The sequence below is a fragment of the Arabidopsis thaliana genome, chromosome 5 (assembly GCF_000001735.4).
Source record: "Arabidopsis thaliana chromosome 5, partial sequence".
Classification (NCBI taxonomy): Eukaryota; Viridiplantae; Streptophyta; class Magnoliopsida; order Brassicales; family Brassicaceae; genus Arabidopsis; species Arabidopsis thaliana.
In genome coordinates this window covers 16092485-16113061 of record NC_003076.8, presented here as the reverse complement: position 1 = coordinate 16113061, position 20577 = coordinate 16092485, and the positions used below count along the sequence as shown (strand labels likewise).

The 20577-nt window shown below is 34.8% G+C and overlaps 4 protein-coding genes and 1 non-coding gene across 7 annotated transcripts; 3 read left to right on the top strand and 2 right to left on the bottom strand.

The window, feature by feature from the left end:
* Positions 1-2: 2 nt before the first annotated feature.
* On the bottom strand, positions 3-2428 carry AT5G40300 (Uncharacterized protein family (UPF0497)). The gene is made up of 3 exons (NM_123394.4): positions 1803-2428; positions 903-1038; positions 3-555 (listed from the first exon to the last, which is right to left on the bottom strand). Exons 1-3 carry the CDS (start codon positions 2282-2284, stop codon positions 361-363), a joined length of 813 nt encoding a protein of 270 aa, NP_198846.1. The 5' UTR covers positions 2285-2428; the 3' UTR covers positions 3-360.
* A 2132-nt stretch (positions 2429-4560) lies between these two features.
* AT5G40290 (HD domain-containing metal-dependent phosphohydrolase family protein) lies at positions 4561-7803 on the top strand (the record flags this gene model as incomplete). The annotated part of the gene is made up of 19 exons (NM_123393.1): positions 4561-4665; positions 4824-4861; positions 4956-4978; positions 5165-5271; positions 5349-5400; positions 5484-5568; positions 5763-5853; positions 5959-5997; positions 6090-6157; positions 6239-6301; positions 6370-6425; positions 6507-6580; positions 6651-6743; positions 6822-6923; positions 7020-7101; positions 7220-7286; positions 7374-7389; positions 7516-7626; positions 7729-7803. 19 exons carry the CDS (start codon positions 4561-4563, stop codon positions 7801-7803), a joined length of 1347 nt encoding a protein of 448 aa, NP_198845.1.
* A 296-nt stretch (positions 7804-8099) lies between these two features.
* Positions 8100-11719, bottom strand: ERA1 (Prenyltransferase family protein; the record flags this gene model as incomplete). Of its 2 annotated transcripts, NM_123392.2 has the most annotated exons (14): positions 8100-8518; positions 8597-8706; positions 8788-8953; positions 9050-9136; positions 9221-9293; positions 9459-9515; positions 9643-9707; positions 9991-10042; positions 10192-10245; positions 10342-10424; positions 10782-10817; positions 10990-11095; positions 11231-11317; positions 11439-11719. In NM_123392.2, 14 exons carry the CDS (start codon positions 11669-11671, stop codon positions 8279-8281), a joined length of 1449 nt encoding a protein of 482 aa, NP_198844.1. In that variant the 3' UTR covers positions 8100-8278. The 2 variants fall into 2 exon arrangements, with proteins under 2 accessions (NP_198844.1, NP_001331518.1); NM_001344319.1 differs by having other exon boundaries at positions 8101-8518; positions 10192-10424; positions 11439-11671.
* Positions 11720-13010: 1291 nt separating this feature from the next.
* Positions 13011-14872, top strand: AT5G40275. The gene is made up of 10 exons (NR_144282.1): positions 13011-13050; positions 13169-13192; positions 13287-13356; positions 13494-13543; positions 13623-13732; positions 13821-13909; positions 14009-14032; positions 14129-14219; positions 14397-14464; positions 14544-14872. It is a non-coding gene; the product is annotated as an other RNA (non-coding RNA).
* Positions 14873-15816: 944 nt separating this feature from the next.
* AT5G40270 (HD domain-containing metal-dependent phosphohydrolase family protein) lies at positions 15817-20027 on the top strand. Of its 2 annotated transcripts, NM_123391.4 has the most exons (19): positions 15819-16094; positions 16600-16637; positions 16727-16749; positions 16983-17089; positions 17174-17225; positions 17300-17384; positions 17517-17607; positions 17767-17805; positions 17898-17965; positions 18086-18148; positions 18220-18275; positions 18348-18421; positions 18502-18594; positions 18672-18773; positions 18874-18954; positions 19040-19131; positions 19225-19240; positions 19349-19459; positions 19564-20027. In NM_123391.4, the coding sequence occupies exons 1-19, from the start codon at positions 15969-15971 to the stop codon at positions 19666-19668; spliced, it is 1422 nt and encodes a 473-aa protein (NP_568580.1). In that variant the 5' UTR covers positions 15819-15968; the 3' UTR covers positions 19669-20027. The 2 variants fall into 2 exon arrangements, with proteins under 2 accessions (NP_001330625.1, NP_568580.1); NM_001344318.1 differs by having other exon boundaries at positions 15817-16094; positions 19040-19240; positions 19564-19974.
* The last annotated feature ends 550 nt before the right edge of the window (positions 20028-20577 follow it).

Sequence of the window (20577 nt, the reverse complement as noted above, 5' to 3'; positions counted from 1 at the left end):
AAGTTACTATTTTAGTAAGAAAATGTCAATACTTAACTTGACATATCTCTGACCTGACTTAGATATACTGACTTCTTAAAGTTAAATGTAAGCATCTAAAAGCAATCGCACTAAATCAAAAGTTTAAGGAGAAGATAGCATCATATAGCTTTTCTTAGAACTATATAATAAAAAGTGAAATAGATAAAGTGATGTATAAACGAGCATTCGCACCATCTTTTAACAAGATGGAATATTCTCCACTATATAAAATAAAAGTTTCTTCTAAAAATCAGAAACTGGACCCGTTTAGGGTCAAGGATACAACTTCTGAGAGTAGACAAAATGAGACTTTTTGTCTCGAGCTTGCGCTTGTTTAGTTTAGATGGACCGGAGTGCACATAGAGCATAACCGGAAGCCAATGAGCAGAAGGCGAATGCGACAAAGGAGACGTAAGACAGTGCGACAGATGCTCTAGCTAAGTCTGGGAACTTGTCTGCTCCCCAGTTTGATTGCCAATCATCTACGCGGATCGAAGCTGAAGTTGAAGCTGATGCAAGAAGATAAGCTAGCATCTGCAACATCCATATATCATTTTAGCGGGAACATAGTTGAATTCAAATGCAAAAGACTATATAAGCCATAGCCACACTAAACTTTAATGGATCAGTAAGGAGGTAACATAAATGATATGTCATCAAACAGAGACTAATACTAAAATTATGTACAAGAATCAGATAGAATTAGCTCAAATGATGAAACCAATCACATTTGATAAGGATGAAGTCGATTAGTATTTAGAAAAGACCAATCAGATTCACTAAAAACTCATCTTCTTTTTAGTTCTATCACATCAAGTTTCAATTTGGGTATTCACTAAAAGAACAGAGTATACAATCACAGAGAGGCAGAAGGAACATACTTGATCAAGACCAAATTCCAAGAAATGTCGCAGGTTATGTCGTGATCTTCGGATGCTAGTAGATAACAGGTATACAAGATCACATATCATAAAACCAGAGTAGACAAAACCAATCACATTCGCAGCCAAACAGAACCTGCAACCAAAAATGCCAAACAACATACACAAATAAATCAAACGCAAGAAAACATTTGCAAGAAATATTAGCAGTTAAAAAAGTAATCCAGGAAAAAGTGTTACACTTTAGCTAGAACATGTCATTAGATAACTACATAAGCTTTACACACATCCGTGGCTAATTTCATCAGAAAGCTTCGAATATACACAGAGTGATTTAAACCAAATCAGAGTAATCTAACCAAATATGTCTGACTTCAAATGTAAATCAAAATCTAGTTTTATTACTGGTCATTGGATAACTTTCTCAGCTTAAACGACTTTAAGAGAAAGCTTCAAATTCGATACAGTGATTAAACCAAATTTAGCCAAATACATTCGACCTCAGATGAAAATCAAACCTAAACCTAGTCTTATTCCTGGATAACTTCATTAGCTAAAACGACTTCTATAGCTAGTTTCAAGAGAAAAGCTTCAAATTCCAGACAGTGATTGAACCAAATCAGAGTCTACTCTAGCCAACTACACTTGATCTCCGATAAATACAAAACCTTAGATGACTTCATTAGCTTAAATTTCAACAGCTAATTTCAAGGTAAAAACTTCAAATTTCCCACAGTGATTAGACCAAATCAAAGTCATCTAGCCAAAAACACTTTGAGCTCAGATTAAACCAAACCTAAACTAAGATAAAAAGGTACTAACATATCAATCTAGGAACCATTTTAAAGCTAATGATCCTTCAAAACATGTTCAGATACTAAGAAAGTTTGAAACTTGAACCTGAATTCTTTGTAGTTGTAGAAAGAATCATGAGCCCATCCTTTATCTCTATCAGAAACCATTACAGAGAACGAAACAAGACACGAAACAAACGCAATAACCCTAAATCCAAGTAGAGCTTTCCTAATCAAACTTGCCCATTTCGATTCACGCGGAGTAGAAGAAGAAGAAGAAAAGCTCGGTCTCAATTGTCTCCTACTCTCGCTGACTTTCTTCTCCTCCTCTCCGTTAGTAACCCTAAAAGGAGTCTCCGTCTTGGCCACAGAAGGAGTTGGAATAATCGTGTGAGGAGAAGATCCATGGCTATCGGGGATTGAAGAGAGGGTTGGTGAATCAGGAGGTGATTCAATCGTTGTTTGTGGTAATGAATGAAGTGATGATCTTGAAGACATCTCGAAGTTGATTGGTGAAGACTGGTCTTGTTTCTCTTGTTGTTGCTTCTTCTTCTTCTGAAATTTCTGGGTTTTTTCTAATTCTTCCATTTTCGTAGATATTTTGTGGGTTTTTAAAAATTAATTTGAGTTTGTTTGACAGCGGAAGTGATGAAGTAAGCTCTTCTTCTTCCACCTTTGGTCAATGGACACAAATGAGGAAGAAGACGAGAAAAAGACTTACTTTAAAAATAAGTGTTTGCAAAAGGACTTGGTTTCTTTGGTTTCTTGCAACTTTAACCTAAACTATTGTTTGAAACATATAATCCCATTTTCTTCCGATTTATTGGTGGCGAAAGTGTTATTAAAATCATCAATTTATTAAAAACGTTGATTTAAATTCTTAATTCTCGATAAAACGAAATAAATAAACTTGAGATGAAAAGACTTACAGAAGATGCATCATGCACACAACCAAACATAGATAGTCGACGTGAAACAATTTAAGGAGATCAAATCTAAAAAGAAAAATATACATATAAAAAAGACGCAACATAAATTTTGAAACAAACTGATGATTAAATGATGCAGCATATATATTTTGGGCTTTACGTTGGTGTTTATGGACGTGGTACATTTGAATTATTAGCTTGTTTTAATTAGTAAAAAGGGGTTTCGTTCTAATGCCCGAAAATAATCTTCTAATTGTTTATTTAAAGGGATTAGGATTAAAAGATTTGGTGTTTATCTCAAGTCTCAACCCTCCTATGCATCATTCTTCGTATTATTAACTTGTGGAATAAGAAACGAACTTTCGAGCACGGGAAAGAGTATTTCCAAATTATCTAATGAGCTTTCAGGGAAGAGTATCGGGAAAAATGTCAAAAAAATCGTGAACTTTCAAATTTGGGACGTAAAAAACCTGAACTTTCAAAAAGACATTTAAATCCTAAAGTTTATTTTGACTTTTGATAAAATGATCAAGTTTTGTTGACTTGGCCAATTAGGGCTTGTCGTTAATTTTCCGTCAACAAAACAATCACGGTGTTAACTTTTCGTTAGAATCTCCGTGAAATCAAAACGACGTCATTTTGGACATTAGAATATAAGAAGGAAAATTTGCTAACAAGGAGAGTCGAACAACTGACCTTTTGGACTTATAAGAGACACTCAACCATTGAACTACATTAATATTCTTGTATTATGGTAAACAGAGCATGTATATATATATATATATAATGTAAAAAAATAACAGAAACCATTAGAATATATAATATTAAATATGTGAGTTTAAAATTATACAATCCTTTTCATTTAAATATATATACCATTAATACAATTATCACTTTTTCTTATAATGTAACTAAAATAATTTTTATTTATTTATTTTCTATCTAACTATTAATATTACATCAATTTCAAGTTAGAATAATTATGTTTTATATTTATCTAATATATATTATAATATAAATACAAATTAATTTATCCAAGTTTCAGTTTGTTTTATATAATTTAGAAATCAATAATTTTTCAAATATAGAAGAAACTAACATAGCAAACTAAATAATTGAAATTTCCAAATATTTATTGAGGGTAAATATATTTAATATTTGCATATATTTGGTTGTTGATTTTATTTAGTTTTGTTATTTTTAATAAATTGCAGATATTTAATTAATTGTATATTATTATGTTTTGTGTATATATATATATATATACTATGTCTGTAAGATATTATAATGTTAATGCAGGTTAATGGTTGAATTCCTCTATTAGTTCAGAAGATCAGCATTTCGAGTCACTTGAACTGCTGTTTTTCTTTTTCATTTTCTAATTTTCAAAACGACGTCGTTTTGATATAAGAGAGATTCTAACGGAAAGTTAACTCTGTGATTGTTTGGTTGACGGAAACTTAACGACATGCCCTAAATGGTCAAGTTAACAAAACTTGATCATTTTATCAAAAGTCAAACTAAACTTTAGGATTTAATTGTCTTCTTGAATATTTATGCTTTTTTCATCCCAAATTTGAAAGTTCGCGATTTTTTTGACATTTTTCCCGAAAAATATTCCCAAACCTATCCTTTTATCGTTTCTGCCGCTAAACCATTAAAGACTTTGATGTGTTACCAATAACAACATTCAATATTGAGGACCAAAAAAAGTAGGTTTTGTGGTTTCTACAAAGTGTTTAACTCGGGGAAGGTAAGCGAAACAGACACAGTTTGCTTTGGGTAATAAATTGACATGAAGAAAATCTTGTCCGTCAGATTACAAATATCAGAAACTTTCAACAGTTAGATTTTAATTTGCTGACGTGTGCGAGTATTAGTATTACAGATTAGGTTTTCTTGACCAAAAAAAAAGGCGACGTGAAATATCTAGTGATGGGAGAGTATTGCAATGAAGACCTGAGTTGTTTTCCGGCGAATGAACTCCGGTTCAGCAAACATGTCCACGACAACGTTCATGGAAACATCTATCTTGATCCTGTTAGTTTTCTCTTCTTCTCACTTTCCAAATGGTTCGGATTTTCTGTGATGTGATTATCTTCTTTGTATTTAGAGTTTTTCCAATTTTGGCTTGAATTTCAAATGCTCTAAACCACTTGATAAGTCTGTGAAAACTCATTGTTTAATCTGTTATGCAGCTTTGTTTAAAATTCATTGACACTGAGCAGTTCCAAAGGTAATTAGTTGTTGGATTGTGCTCATTTCAAAAGGTATATTAAAATCAGACTGAGAAATGTGCTGATTCTTTTTATCCTAATTCCTTGTGGCAGGCTTCGTGAACTAAAGCAACTTGGTGAGTTTTTCTTACCTTTTCAATACCAAAAAAAAAGAAGCATTATATTCAGAATTACTGTATGAAATGCTAGAAGGAAAATATAGAAATATTTTTCTCCAAAATATTTTTCTTTTGCTTAGTTTATTAGCTGTAGCTGTAATAAGTCTTGAGTGGTGTATCTTCTTTCTTACATGCATGGTTTAGGAGTGACAAACATGGTATATCCAGGAGCTGTACATTCTAGATTTGAGCACTCTCTAGGTGTGTATTGGCTTGCAGGTGAAACTGTTCAGAGGCTCAAAACTTTCCAGGTATTTGGATAATTTGTACAAATTTCAGTGGTACGTACAGTCACATTTTTGTTAAGTATGTAATGTATATGTTATAGGGAATGGAGCTTGGTATTGACAATCATGATCTTCAGACTGTGAGACTTGCTGGTAACTATTGTTAGCTAAATATATGACTACATTAATTATTCATTGAGATACAATTTTTTATATCTCTTTGTATATTTTTGTAGGACTTCTCCATGACATTGGCCATGGGCCTTTCAGTCATATGTTTGAGCGTGAGTTCCTCCCAAAGGTCATAAGTGGCTGTCAGTGGTATGTTCAATGCCATGGTGTTACTTGATAATTTGATATGATACAAGAAATATTACTACATTGCTGATGTACAAACGCTTTTTCGAATAAATTTTACATTTTCTTCAAAAATAAAATAAAAATATTTACTACTTTGGCTCTATGGATTTATTCTTCTTTCTAGCTCTTCTTTATATGCCAGTTCTTGTATGCAGGTCTCATGAGTTAATGTCTATAAACATGATTGACTATATAGTCGATACACATCACATAGATGTTGATGCAAAAATGCTAAAAAGAGTCAAAGTAATTTTCTTTCTCAAGACTGTTTAACTTCTCTCAAATGACCTTTAGTATTAAATATTTTCCACTTTGGTGATGATTTTCTCAAATGTTTACTTAACACTACAGGACATGATACTAGCTAGTACTGAAGTTTCAGAGCTGAAAGTAAATTTTATAACAGGCATGTTCTCTATTCTAATCAAACATGAACAACTAATTAAGCTTTGTATATATTTTCTTTTTTTCATAATTTGTAGGGCAATGCAGAGAAGCGTTTCTTGTATGACATTGTTGCTAATGGTCGAAATGGGATTGATGTGGATAAGTAATTCTATCTTTCCCTTAGTTTCTTTCTTTCTTTTTTCACTCATCATGATGCTTACGAAATCAACTGAAAATTTTGTAGGTTTGACTACATTGTCCGAGACTCTCGAGCTTGTGGACTAGGGTGCAACTTTCAGTTTCAAAGGTCTTCATACTACTTTATAGTCATTTCAGTTTTTGTTTTGACATTCACTGATTCTTAGTAGTTTATAGACTAACAGAACCAATGAGAGTCATAGACAATGAAATCTGCTACCCCGCCAAGGAATGTGAGTTTTGTCCACCTGATACATATTTATTCTGCATTTGCATTTGCCTCTTATGTAAAATCGGGTGACTTTTTTTTGCAGATCGTACTGTCCACAAGTTGTTTGCAACTCGAGCTGATCTTTGTGGAACCGTCTACATGCATCCCAAAAAAATGGTATTGTACCATTATCATTCTCTCTGTACCTTGTCTATTCTTTCTCTCTTTCCCATTTGTTTCTTTGCAGGCCATAGAGCTTATGATAGTAGATGCAATGGTCAAAGCCAACAATGTCTTGGAGATTTCTTCTATGATTAATGATCCTTCTCAATACTGGAAGGTACACAAATCTTTCCCTCTCTGCATCAAAACTCTTTTGCTTGTAGTTTACATCATTTTTTTCTCCAGACAAATGCAGTTAGACGACACAATCCTCAAAACGATTGAAAGATCTCCAGATCCAGAACTTGCAGAAGCTAAAGAGCTGATACTCCGCCTTAGCAGAAGGCACTTGTACCAAGTAACTTTTTTATACAAACTTTACCTTTCTTTTGGTGCTTATTTAGGTAAAGTATCGTCCTTCTGAAGAAAGACATGTATGACTTCTTACTTGCAGTTCTGTAACGAGTATGCGGTACCAAAGGACAAAATCGATCATTTCAAACCTATCACTCCTGAAGATATCATCTGTTTCTCAGGTTTGTAATCTTTAACACAGCAAAATAAGAGGAAACTATTTTTATATACAGTGAGGACCTTTGCCATATATACGTATCACTCTGATTTAACAGAAGCAAACAAGCTTGACACTAAAAGAAGAAGATATAGCTGTTACAAACGTCAAGATTGATTTAGCTCGTGGGAGAGAAAATCCTCTTGAATGGTAAACAAAGTACAGTTTAGCTTCTCTGTTTTCTCAATTTCCTCATTAAAGTTCTAACCAACTTATCCTTGTGCTTGACTTCTTTAGCATCAACTTCTATAAGGTACATACATAAAAGTCTTCGTTCTTGTTATGCAGATTTGATTCTCTAAATGTGTAAAGAGAGGAAACCTTGAAAATAACACAGAGAATCTCAATAAACAAATTGATTTTTCTATGGTATTTACAGGATTATAATAGTGCAGAGAAGTTTGTGATACCTGAGGACAGAGTTAGCCACTTGTTACCAACAACATATCAAGAAATGATAGTGAGAGTATATGCCAAAAAACCAGAATTGGTATGTGATTATTACTCTCTTTTATGATTACATTACTGTTTCGTTTTATTTAACCACAAAGTAACGTTTTTATTTTTCTGGTTTGCAATGTTTATTCTACAGGTAGAAGCAGTTTCTGAGGCATTTGAAAACTTCCAAATGAGAACGTATGGAATCAAAGCTCAAGTACTGATGTAACTACGTGGCTTAGCCATGATTTACTTCATTACATGGGTTCTTGTTTCTGGGGGGGAATTGGTGACGGTGGAAGTAATAAGTTTTTTTTTTTTTGTTAAATATTATATCTCGACAAGATTTGAAGAACAAAGATATGTTCATGTTTGGTTGATCTATTTTTTGGTTTTAACATCCAATTTTTGGTTCGAAACACCTGACGTTCAGGTGATATCGGATACAAACTCGTTCACTACGAATCCATGCATTTCTACTACACGAGTTTGTCAGAATTCTCTAAAACCAATAACGATGCAAGTCTTTCAACAATCATCAAATTCTTTAAGTCGTAAACCAAAGATATGATAAATGGTATATACGTAATAAAAAAGTAACAGGTTTTAAGGTTAAATTAGTGAAACTTCTTTTGAAATCTTACAAGTTACAACACTACGAAAACTCTTATGTTTGGAGTTTCCCATACATTAGCAACAACGGGTCATGCTGCTTTAAAGAAGAACTCGATAGCTTCATTATACTGATCCATGACAATGTTGTGAAGAAGTTGAACAGGTTCAAGGAGATTCGAGTAGCCACCCATAATGTCGCGAGTCAAAGGAGGAGTGTCCTCGTCTTTTAACCAAGCGTGCTGAGCCACAGACAAGCCGCTCAGGCAGTAACATGTGTGGTAGAAGTCACGGGGTTTCCTCGGCTTGTCTCTGAATCCACCGTCAGGGATCTGCGCATACAAGTGTGTGTGCTTGTGTTATACAAATGTTAAGTGTTAACTTGACTGGATGTTTTGTTCTGGACTGACCTTAGAGCACAAGAGTACATATCTCTGCAAGCCGAGGCTATCAAAAACCAGTTGCATTCTCCTGTTAATGTAGGTGGATGTATGATGGATTCTGTGACCATTCACTGAATCTGCAAATATAAGCTAACTAAAATTTCGTTGTGTTTTGAATTATCAGATGGACTTGATGGTTGAGAAATTTGATTGAATACCTTCATCGTTGTCCTCATCAGAATCATCATCATCATCACTGTCTTCAAGGTCATCTTCATCATGAGCATGATGTTCTTCATTTGTCCCTTCTGATATATGTGATGATCCATGAACGTCATGATCATTGGTTGAATATAATCTTTGTAGTAGAACACAAGGGGCTGCCTGTTTAACATATACCCAAAGGAAATAAGAAAAGACAACAACGGTGAAGAATTTAGAAGTAGGGCCAATAATAATCCTGAAAGATAGAAAGTTAACCTGCCAAAATGTGTAGCAACCATCGACCAATTTGTTCGTCCTACCTTGAAATCCCATTTCTACTCCTTGTCGATGTACAGCCCAATTCTAGAATCATAAGGAAATTATTTGGTAAGGAAAATATCTCTCAGGGAAAATTATTAATCATCTCCAAACAGCATTGTATGTTACCATTAATGAATCCAAATTCAAACGGTCGACCTCATTGATTAAAATCATAGCAGCCAAACCACAGTAGGTATACCTAAACAAAAAACAACTTGGTAATAAGCAAAGCTGCAGGTGACAAATCCTATTTCAGAAAATTAATTATACTTAACCATCAATAACCATGTCATCAAGGAAGAGGGAAGCAAAGCACAATTTTTATCTAAGCCTCAACATAATGGAAGTAAGTAGGAGACCATACCCACCGTGAGCTTCGGAGCCAGGTTCCCCTCCAATGCCACCTTCATAAGTTTGGCAACTGCTCAATATAAATCGAGTTAAAAGAGCTTTCCCAGGGAAATTAATGAATTCCTGAATTTACAACTGTATAACAGTAGTTCAGCTATATATATATAATGCGAGATAAAAGTAATAAGAAAAGCTACCTCAAGATGTAATCTCCTAGGCCCTGGGTGAGTTCATCATCCATAATATTTAGGATGCTTGCAACCTGTGTCACAAGAGAGAAGTCAAACATATCAGGGAGAAAACCAGCCATAGGATGCATTTGCAACACGTGTAAGTCTCAAAACGAGTAATCTCTATTCAAAGTATCTGGTGGGCGCAAGTGTGCAAATAATAAGATCATATCGTAATCTGAATGTGATGTTTAAGCCATGAAAACGGAAGAAACATAGCATAATGGGTCCAGACTTTGTTGATCTCATTAATCCTAAAAAGTTTTGGTGTCCACAAAAACAGAGAAAAGGAAAATAGAAGTTGGTAAAACTCACCGAAATTGCAGTGTAGCATGCACGAACATCCATTTCTCCCATATCATGCATCCTAACGATCAGTGAGTAAGTAGAATTAAGCAAGAATTAAAAAAACAACATGACTGAAGGTATGGCATTAACAGCGATACGAATGCATAAAGAGTGAGCTGTCAGTAAAAATGATGCCTTTAAGAAGTTCAAGCAGAAAGAGAATCAAACCTGAAACCTCCACTTGTATCCTTCATCCGTCTTAAAAAACAAGACATTTTTTCTCTGAAAGAAGAATGAGTCACATGTAAGTATTCTAGAGGAAACATCACTAGACTCTTAATAAAAGAAACTGACCACAAAGAAAAAAGAATGCACCACCTATTAATTGAAGAAAGGGCTTTGTCACCTCCTAAAGTAACAAGTGCATTCACTGCAGCATAAGTAGTTGCAAGATGTGGAAGCTGGGAAAAAATATCTCCATTACTAGTAGAAAAAAAAAGGAAACTGAAAAAGGCAGACCAAAAGTTATATATCCTAACTTTCTCTGCCATGTTTGGAAAATTTACAACCACAAACTTAAACAACTAAATGCTGCTTGAACTAAAGACACCATTTTACGTCTTCACAGAAAAAAACTTAAACTTAAACTACGTGTGCTGCTTGAATTAAAGGCATCACAACCAAACAATGAGATGATGCATAAAAAAAACACCTAAAAGAGATCTGGCAGAATAAAATAATCTGGTCTCAATGTTTATTCTCCAATTGCATGAAATGAAAGTGATCCACACACTTTAAAGAAACAGACATATACTTACTTGGCCAGGACCACCACCGTATCCACCTTCAGAGCCCTGACAAGCGACATGAGAAAGCAAACTAAGTACATAAAGAACAATAACAGATAACACTAATAGCAACGGGAAAAGAAAACGTGAACTAAAGGAGCAGAAAATCAAGAAGAATGCAAGAGCAAATATGAAGAGTTTTCATGATTGGGTACAAGCAAAAGGAATTGAGCCTAACCTGGCAGCGTCCAAGGAAGTCAATGGCATTGCTTTCTAATTCATCATCCACAGTCTCCCCAAGCAAAGCTATTGAATGAAGAATCCAGTAACAAAGCCAAGGTCGACTGTTCCAAAATCCAAAAAAGCCAAAATCAAACTTCTAATCTATTGGCAAAAATCCAAAGGGGCTTTACTCTCTCACTGGACAAAATGTACTAAGAAATTCATGAAAACAAGAAGCCAAGCATCATGTCACTTACTTAGCATCTAAGGAAGAAAACTGCGGACCAAGCTGCCTTAAGCCTTTCATCAGATAATCCAATTGCTTATCTCGCTGAATCTCCATCCTAGGATAGAACAACTTCCATATCAGTAAGATTCATCTATCGACGAAAATAATTCTTTCACGACGCTACTAAAATTCATCAGATCATGAAGAAAACTAGAAAATCAAATCCGTGAGCTTACATGTATTTTTGAGTAGAAACGTCGCTGGCGTCGAAGTAATTATAGATCCCGAACACATCGTTCTCCACCAGAAATTGCTCGCGCTGACTCACGGTTAGGCTTGAAAGCTCTTCCATCACTCTCCGCCGCGTTGATTCCCCGTGTCCTCCGTGACAGATTCGCCGATTGAGTCCACTCCGGTCAAGTCTGAGCCCTACACACTTCAAACGAATCAAGCGGGTTACTACTGGCATCTAAATTTCATTGCCAATTTGGTTCCGGTTTAATACCGGTTCGGTTTGGTTTAAGATTCTCAAACAATTAATTTTACTATACGCTTTAATGTTTAATCTGTTGCTTCTTAGTATAATTTCCTCTTGACAAAAAAAAAAAAGAGTATAATTTCTGTTACGCCCAGACCAAACCAGATTCATTGTTTTATTTATAAGATTAGTTAGAGCATCCTTATCAATAGGTTGTTAACAATATCATAAGAACTATCAAAATATTATATTAAATAAAATAAGAATAAAAAAATAAAAAAGTGTGCTTAAGAAATGAAAAATGGCTCTTAGCTAAGTTTTTTTTTTCTTTATTCTCTTTTTTTGTAAGAGCCATTCTAATGTTTAAACATTATTTTGTATATCAAAATTGTTTAGAACTTTATGTAAGAGTTCATTGATAAGGATGGTCTTAGAAACTTCTTCCTAGGCTAGGTCTATATTTCTTTAGGGCTATATTATTGCTTGCTCTTAACGGAAAAATACATAAACCTCGTTTCATCTTCTCCATGGCCACTTCTAGTAGCAATTTATTGGGTTTGTTTTTGGTTGCCTCTCTCTCTCTCTCTTTTATCTAATGTGTTAAACTTGTCTCAAGAGTTTTTTTTTTGTTGCTCTTCTTTTAGGTAAGCGTAACCCTGAAGAAGATGATTTGGTGACCAATTCCATTCTCAAGAGACATAAGTAGAATAAGGTAACCCTAAGATGGCCTCGTATTACTCTTCTTCTTTGACAAAACAATCTTCTTTACACTGTCTTCTTCTAATGGCTACTCTTTGATCTTGTATCATATGTAACAGGAGGAAACAACCAACGGATTTGCTAGATATTTTGTACAAATTTCTGTTCAATTAAGAATCTTGTGCTAACACACTTGGCTGTTAAATCCAGGTGACAAAAAAGACGCTCTTTAATGGCCATATCCCTCCCCAAACTAAAATATCAGATATGTAAGTAGCACCATCTTCAATCTCCACTTTCCTTCTCTGAGCATGACTGATATTTTTACCTTACACTGTTTGTTACAGCATCAATTTCTTCAAAGATGCTGGAGAAGTTGTTCGTGTTCGACTTTTTGTAACCGCCAAGCGTATCCATAGGTGCTATGGCCTTGTTGACTTTGCTTCTGCTAACGAAGCAAAAAAGGTTTAGACTAGTTTATAGTTAGTTATGATGAAAAATATATAGTGTATCTAAGTTTCAATTTGAATGTACGATTGCTGAATAAACTCTTTATTACCGTAGGTGCTGTATAAGAAGAACGGTGAATATTTGCACGATTATAAGATTTTTCTTTATGTGTATTCACGACGTCCACAGCCTCCACGACGTCCACGACCTCCAGGACTCAAGTAAATTCAATTTTCCATGTTATTGACATTTGTTTCTGGTGACACTGGTTATTAATTACTGTTAGAGCTTTTGATACAATATTACTGCTAGACTAACGCTTTTAACTTTGTTAATTAGGTATTGCATAGATTACACGGTTTGGTATGGGATTTTAACTATTTACCTCTTGAGTTTGATTACACTGGTTGAATTTTTGAATACATGAAGAGCTCACTAGGTTTTCTTAATTTTTCAGCTACAACGACTACCTTCAACGAGAAAGCCTTCCGATAGAAGAAAATGAGACACCTTCCGATTTTGTTGAGGTACCTCTTCAAAATATGTCACGCTCACACATTTTAATAACAGAACTGTTGCCACAAAGTCGAAAGATGACTTCTTTTTAGGGATGAATATTATTCACACACTAAAATATTGCCAATCTCTATTTTTTTGAATTCAGGAAGTACTCTATGTTGCCAATCTCTCTCCCCAAACTAAAATATTGCATGTGTAAGTAGCACCTCAAATTTCCACTTTCATTCTCGGACCAAGTTTTCTATGACTGATATTTTATCCTTCACTTTTACAGCAAAGAATTCTTCAAAGATGTTGGAGAAGTTGTTAGTGTTCGACTTATTGTAAACCAAGCATGTGGGCTATGGCTTTGTTGACTTTGCTTCTTCTAACGAAGCAAAGAAGGTGAGAGTAGTTTTGTTGTAATTATGAAAAAGGTATTCAAGTAGTCATTTGAAAAGTACAATTGCTGACTAAATCTTTTATACTGTAGGCGCTGCAAAAGAAGAATGGTGAATATTTGCATGATCATCAGATTTTTCTTCAAGTGGCTAAGACAGCTCCATACCCTACACGACCCAAGTAAATTGATTTTCACGTTTTCTGTAACACTGGTTGTGACTTATTCCTGGAGTTTTGATACCCTTACAGAAGACTAACGCTATTATTTTTGGTAACTAGGTACAACCTTGCAGAGAAGCTTTGGTAAGGGATTTAACTATTTTCCTTGTGAGTTTTGTTATCATGAGCACATTGGGTGTAGTTCTTGGTATGAGATCACTAGAATTTTTGATGTTTCAGTTACGAAGACTACCTTCGACGACAAAACCTTGTGATAGAATAAGATGAGACAGCAGTGGAAGGACTTGATGAAACTCCCAATTTTGTTGAGGTACCTGTTCTTATTATCTTCAAAATATGTCAGGCTTAGATATTTAATAACAGAACTGTTGCCACAAAGTCGAAAGATGACTTATTTGGGGGATGAATCTACTTTTGTTGTTATGCAATTTTAGTTCTTTCTTTCTCCTTAAAGAGTCGAGCTAACACACTTGGCTGTTATATTCAGGCAGTTGCTGTAAGAAAAAAGACGCTCTTTGTTTCCCGTCTCTCTCCGGAAGCTCAAATATCAGATATGTAAGTAGCACCGATAATTTTCTCTTTCATTTTACTGGAGCAAATTTTTCATGACTAATATTTATCCTTTGTTTTACAGCATCAATTTCTTCAAAGACGTTGGACAAGTTGTACATGTTCGACTTATTGTAGACTACACGGGCGAGCATGTGGGCGATGGCTTTGTTGAGTTTGCTTCTGCTAACGAAGCAGAGAAGGTAAGAGTAGTTTATAGTAATGATGGAAGGTATTAAAGTAGTAATTTAAAAAGTATTTTTATTAGATAAGAAGAGCCAAGTATCATTAAAAGAAGAGCAGCAAAAACAATATTCAAAATCAACAGCCAAGTATAGAACATTAGATAAGAGATCAGGAGCCACACCAATTAAATTACAGCGCCGGTGTTTTTCCCGGGAAGATTTGAGAGCAGCAATAAATCGATTCCCTAGAAGGAGAAAGAAGGGATTCATAAACACAATAATCTGGTTTTGGGCTTACGTGCTCGAGCGTCCACGTAAATGGGTCTTTTTATAAAATACCAATTTGGTTCTGGTAAATGCCGGTTCGATTTGTTTTAACGATACCAAAATTAATTTATCCCGTAACTGATCGGTTGAGATACGATGATCATCCTCCGGATTTTCTGAACCGTCACCATAAACCCACTTCTCCACCACCAGTCCACCACCTAAACAACCTCTACCTAAAACACGAAATTTGCGATATAGCCCTATATTTTCCATTTAATACAAAGAAACCCCTTTACTAAAACTATATGCACAACAAACTAGAAGTTATGTAATATATTGGCCAAAACGCTCACACTTTTACAAAAATGCTGATTTGTCTTATGATTGCAAGTTTGGTTGTCAATTTTTTTTTTTTGGTTATCAAAAGTTGCTTCTTTTTAAAAATTAGATTTTACTTTATGCAAAGAAATGAACAATTGCGATTAAAAAAAAAAAGATATTATATCAAAACTATCTAAATCATTATTTTGTTAGAATCAAAAAAATAAAATTGTATAAATCTATTGTTAATGGAATTCAAATCCAATAATTTAACAAAAATGGTTTTTCACATGATAATCAGAAAAGGTTAATATTAAATAAAATTAATCTCACATGATAATCATAAATTATCTTCTAACTAGAATCAAGTCAAAATGCATGAGCATATGCCACATCCGTGATAATTCAGTTTGCTGTCATTATATTTGCCAAAAAATACTCGGAATAGAAGTTGAGGTTTTAATCTAAGTAATTTTAAATATATGCACATTTATTGGAATATTAGCAAAGTACAGGGATCTATTCGAAACTTTTCCTTTCATTTAAGGTTTAGTGGAATATTAATCGCATAAAAACGTCAAAAAGGAATTTAATAAAGATCATTACTCTCTCTCTCTCTCTCTGCAGCTTTTAAAATCGCTTTCTCAATTCTCGTCGTTGTACCCATTTCAGTTTCTCTCAACGTAACTGCTTCACGGCGGCGAGTGAGTGAGTTCGACGTGAAATTTCAACTGATGGGAGCGTATTGCGACGAAAACCTAAGTAGTTTACCGGTGTTCTCCTCCGGCGCTCCGGCGAACGAGCTCCGGTTCAGCAAGCATGTCTACGATAACGTTCATGGAAACATCTATCTCGATCCTGTAAGTGGTTGATTTCCTTATAATCATCTTCGTTTCCTGTTTCTGTGATTCCTAATGGTTCGTTTGCGAGAGATAAGGAGCGACGCTCTAGAACTGTTTCTATGGAGATTTCTGTTGAAATTCCGGTGCCGTTTGTTCTAGTTGGAATCTGGATACTATCTTCGTTTATCTTACATTCATCGCCGTGATTTCGTCGGAATTTAATTGAACTATCGAGTCACGGATGGATTAGAGATTGCTGTTTACCGGAAAATTATGAAATGTATGGTTGAGTTTTGAGTCGGAGACTAATTTGATGAACCAACTGCAAAAATTTACTGGTGTTAATGGCTTTTGCTAAAATTGTTTCGTATTTTCTGTGTAAACAAGAGTTTTCATATTCTCTAAACCACTAGAGTGCCTACGTTCATATGTCTATGGAATCTCATTACTAATAGTTCCCAAATGTAGTTTACTATTGACTCAACATGGCATCTGTACTAATAGTTCACTTTTTGGTTTGCAGCTTTGTTTAAAATTCATTGACACTGAGCAGTTTCAGAGGTAAAGTCTTGGATTGTGCTTGTTTCCTTCAATGAATGACTTGCTAAAACCACAGTGTTCTGATTCATTATTCTAATTCCTTGTTTCAGGCTTCGTGAACTAAAGCAACTTGGTGAGTTGGCTTGCGTTTTCAACTCAAGTTGCCTCTCCTCTTGTTTAACGAAGAAGACAGTCTTGTTATGTCTATTTTCCCCCCATCGATAAACATGTATTTATTGTCAAATATAGGAAATTTTCCTTGAAAACTTTAAGGAGATTCTTCGTTAAGGTTTCTAGTTTTAACAGAAATGAGTCTTGAGTTGTGTATCTTCTTTCGTTGAGAGGAGTTTTTCTTTAATGGTTCAGGAGTGACAAACATGGTATATCCAGGAGCTGTACATTCGAGATTTGAGCACTCTCTAGGCGTGTATTGGCTTGCAGGCGAAACTGCTCAGAGGCTAAAAAATTTCCAGGTTTTAATTTGGATTTCAGTGGTGCAGTCACATTTTGATTTAAGTATGGTAAGGTTTGTAATGTACGTGCTTAACTTTCTATAGGGAATGGAGCTTGGTATTGACAATTATGATCTTCAGACTGTGAGACTTGCTGGTAAGTGGTAACTATTATTAGCTCAATGACTACATTATTCCTTGATACAATTTCTGATCTGTTTGTATGTGTAGGACTTCTCCATGATATTGGCCATGGGCCTTTCAGTCATATGTTTGAGCGTGAATTCCTTCCAAAGGTCATAAGTGACTGTCAGTGGTATGTTTGCACATTCCTTGAAAAGATCAATGCCATGGTGTTACTTGATATTATAAGAACTATGCCTTAACTTTTAGTAGTTGGCTTCTATGGATTATCTCTAGCTCTTTATATGCCAATTCTTCGATGCAGGTCTCATGAGTTAATGTCTGTAAACATGATTGACCATATGGTTGATACACATCACATCGATATTGATGCTCAAATGCTGAAAAGAGTGAAGGTAACTTTCTTTCTTAAGACTGTTTTGCTTCCCTCAAATGGCCTCTATTATTTGAAACTGGAAATTGTGACATTATTTCCAGTCTTTACAAATCCAATTTAATATTTATTGCTTCCTTTGTCTCTTTGCTGATGATTTTCTCTAATGTTAACTGACCAGGACATGATACTAGCTAGTACTGAATTTTCACAGCTGAAAGTAAGTTTTATAACAAGTATGTTCTCTATTCTAATCAAACATGAACAACTACTTAAGCTTTGTATATATTTTCCCTTTTTCATAATTTGCAGGGCAATGCAGAGAAGCGTTTCTTGTATGATATTGTTGCTAATGGTCGAAATGGGATTGATGTGGACAAGTAATTCTTTACCTGTATACTTGTCTGCAGTTTCTTTCTTTCCCTTTTCACTCATCATGGTGCGTAAATTTGAACCTTTATCTTACAACATCAACTTTTAATGTCTGCAAATATTTATAGGTTTGACTACCTTGTCCGTGATTCTCGAGCTTGTGGACTGGGATCCAATTTTCAATTCCAAAGGTCTTCATTCTATTCTATAGTCATTTCACTGGTTTCTAATAAGGAAATTGCTAATTATTAGAACTTTCTAGACTGACAGAGACGATGAGAGTCCTGGACAATGAAATCTGCTTCCGCGCCAAGGAGTGTAAGTTTTGCCCACCTAAATTCTCTATTTGCGTTTGCTTCTATCCCATTTTAAACCCGGTTAATTTTTCAGATCTTAGTGTCCACAAGTTATTTGCAACTCGAGCTGATCTTTATCGAACCGTCTACACGCATTCGAAAGTAAAGGTATTATACCATTATCATTCTCTCTGTACCTTGACTATTCTTTCTCTCTTTCCCACTTGTCTCGTTCCATTCATTTGCAGGCGATAGAGCTGATGATAGTAGATGCCATGGTCAAAGCCAACAATCATTTGGAAATTTCTTCTATGATTAATGACCCATCTGAATACTGGAAGGTACAGTTCTTCCTCAGAAGACAAATATTACCTTTCTGCTTGTTTACATAGTTTTTGTTCTCCATAAACAAATGCAGTTAGACGACACAATCCTCAAAACTATCGAAATAGCTCCAGATCCAGAACTTGCAGAAGCGAAAGAGCTGATACTCCGTGTTCGCAGAAGGCAGTTGTACCAAGTATATAAAATTTTCACCCAGTTTCTTCTTTTTCTTTTATGCTTAATTAGGTTAAGAATTTCCCTTCAGAAGATTGACCTGTATGAATTTTGACTTTCAGTTCTGTAACGAATATGCGGTTCCAAAGGACAAAATCGATCATTTCAAAGCTGTCACTCCTCAAGATATCATCTGTTCTCAGGTTTGTACAATCTTTAGCACTTAAATAGAGGAAAAGTATATTGTACAGTCCATTACCATACTTATATTGCTTTCTGATTTAACAGAAGCACACAAGCTTGACACTAAAAGAAGAAGATATAGCTGTTACAAACGTCAAGATTGACTTGGCTCGTGGGAGAGAAAATCCGCTTGAATGGTAAAAAAAGTACAGTTTAGCTTCTTTGTTTTCTCAGTTTCCCTCATTAAAATTCTAACCAACTTACCTTTGTGTTGGATCTGGCTCCTTCAGCATCAACTTCTATAAGGTACATACAGAAAAGTCTTTGGTCTTGTTTTTGAGATTTGCTTCTGTAAATGTGTAAAGAGGAAAATAACACAGAATCTCAATAAATTGATTTATATGGTGTTTACAGGATTATGATAGTGCAGAGAAGTTTGTGATACCTGAGGACAGAGTCAGTCACTTGTTACCAACAACATATCAAGACATGATAGTGAGAGTATATGCCAAAAAACCAGAATTGGTAAGTGATTATTATTAACCCTCATTAATCTTTAATACATTATGGTTTCTAGTGATGCACACGAAGTAACGTTTTTATTTTTGGTTTGCAAAATTGATCAACAGGTAGAAGCAGTTTCTGAGGCATTTGAAAACTTCCAAATGAGAACGTATGGAATCAAAGCTCAAGTACACGCAACACCTGAGAAAAAGAAAAGGCGTGTGATGTAATTACACGTGGCCTTAATTCATTTCATTTCAAACGGTTTTATTTTGGTTTTTAAGGTCTTGAAACTTTAGATATGGATGCGTGTACATATAGCATGCCTTAGTCTTACGATATCGAAGCCTTGGATTCAGACAGCGTGTTTATACGTAAGAAAAGGAAAAGCAAGGCACCATTTCTTAAGATTTCGGATTTCGTACGGTTTTATCTTAAGTCTTTTTTTAAGCACAGCTTCGCAGATTGTGTGGCTTATTTTGTTTTCACATTGAAGGCAGTAGCTACTTTTGACATTTTTTCATAGGATATTATTTTACTCTAAAAAAGCAACAAAATAGATTTTAACCTAAACCAACTTTGAGAAATGCATCTACATTATTAACATATGCTTTTTACTTAATCGTGTATACTCGCCTGCATCTACATTATTAACATATGCTTTTTACTCAGTCTATATGCCATTCACCTATCTCATTAGTTGCAACAATATACTCGACAACATATCAGATGTAAATACATTCGATTTTACCTTTTGGTTGAGAAAAGAAAAGTGGTCATTAATGATTGTGACATCTCGAGAAGCAAATTGCTCTCTAGTGTCAAGATCAAACAAAAGTGCACCCCTTCTTTGCATAGAGATAGATAACGCACGAAAAAAATATATCTAGCAAACTTATTCTCTTGTCGCTTTTGACTGTGCTAACGTAAGACATCCAAACACATGTATCACGGTATACTTTAGTGTTTCTCCAAAGAATATGAAGTTTTCTCCTAATGTAAGTTATGTAATGTCACTCACGGTGTACGATTTATCAAATAAGTTTCCCTTAAGAATACATTCGCCCAAAAGTTCCGTTGTCAAATGCTCTTTGAAACATCATAGCATGTGTCACATTCAAAATATGATGATGTTTTCC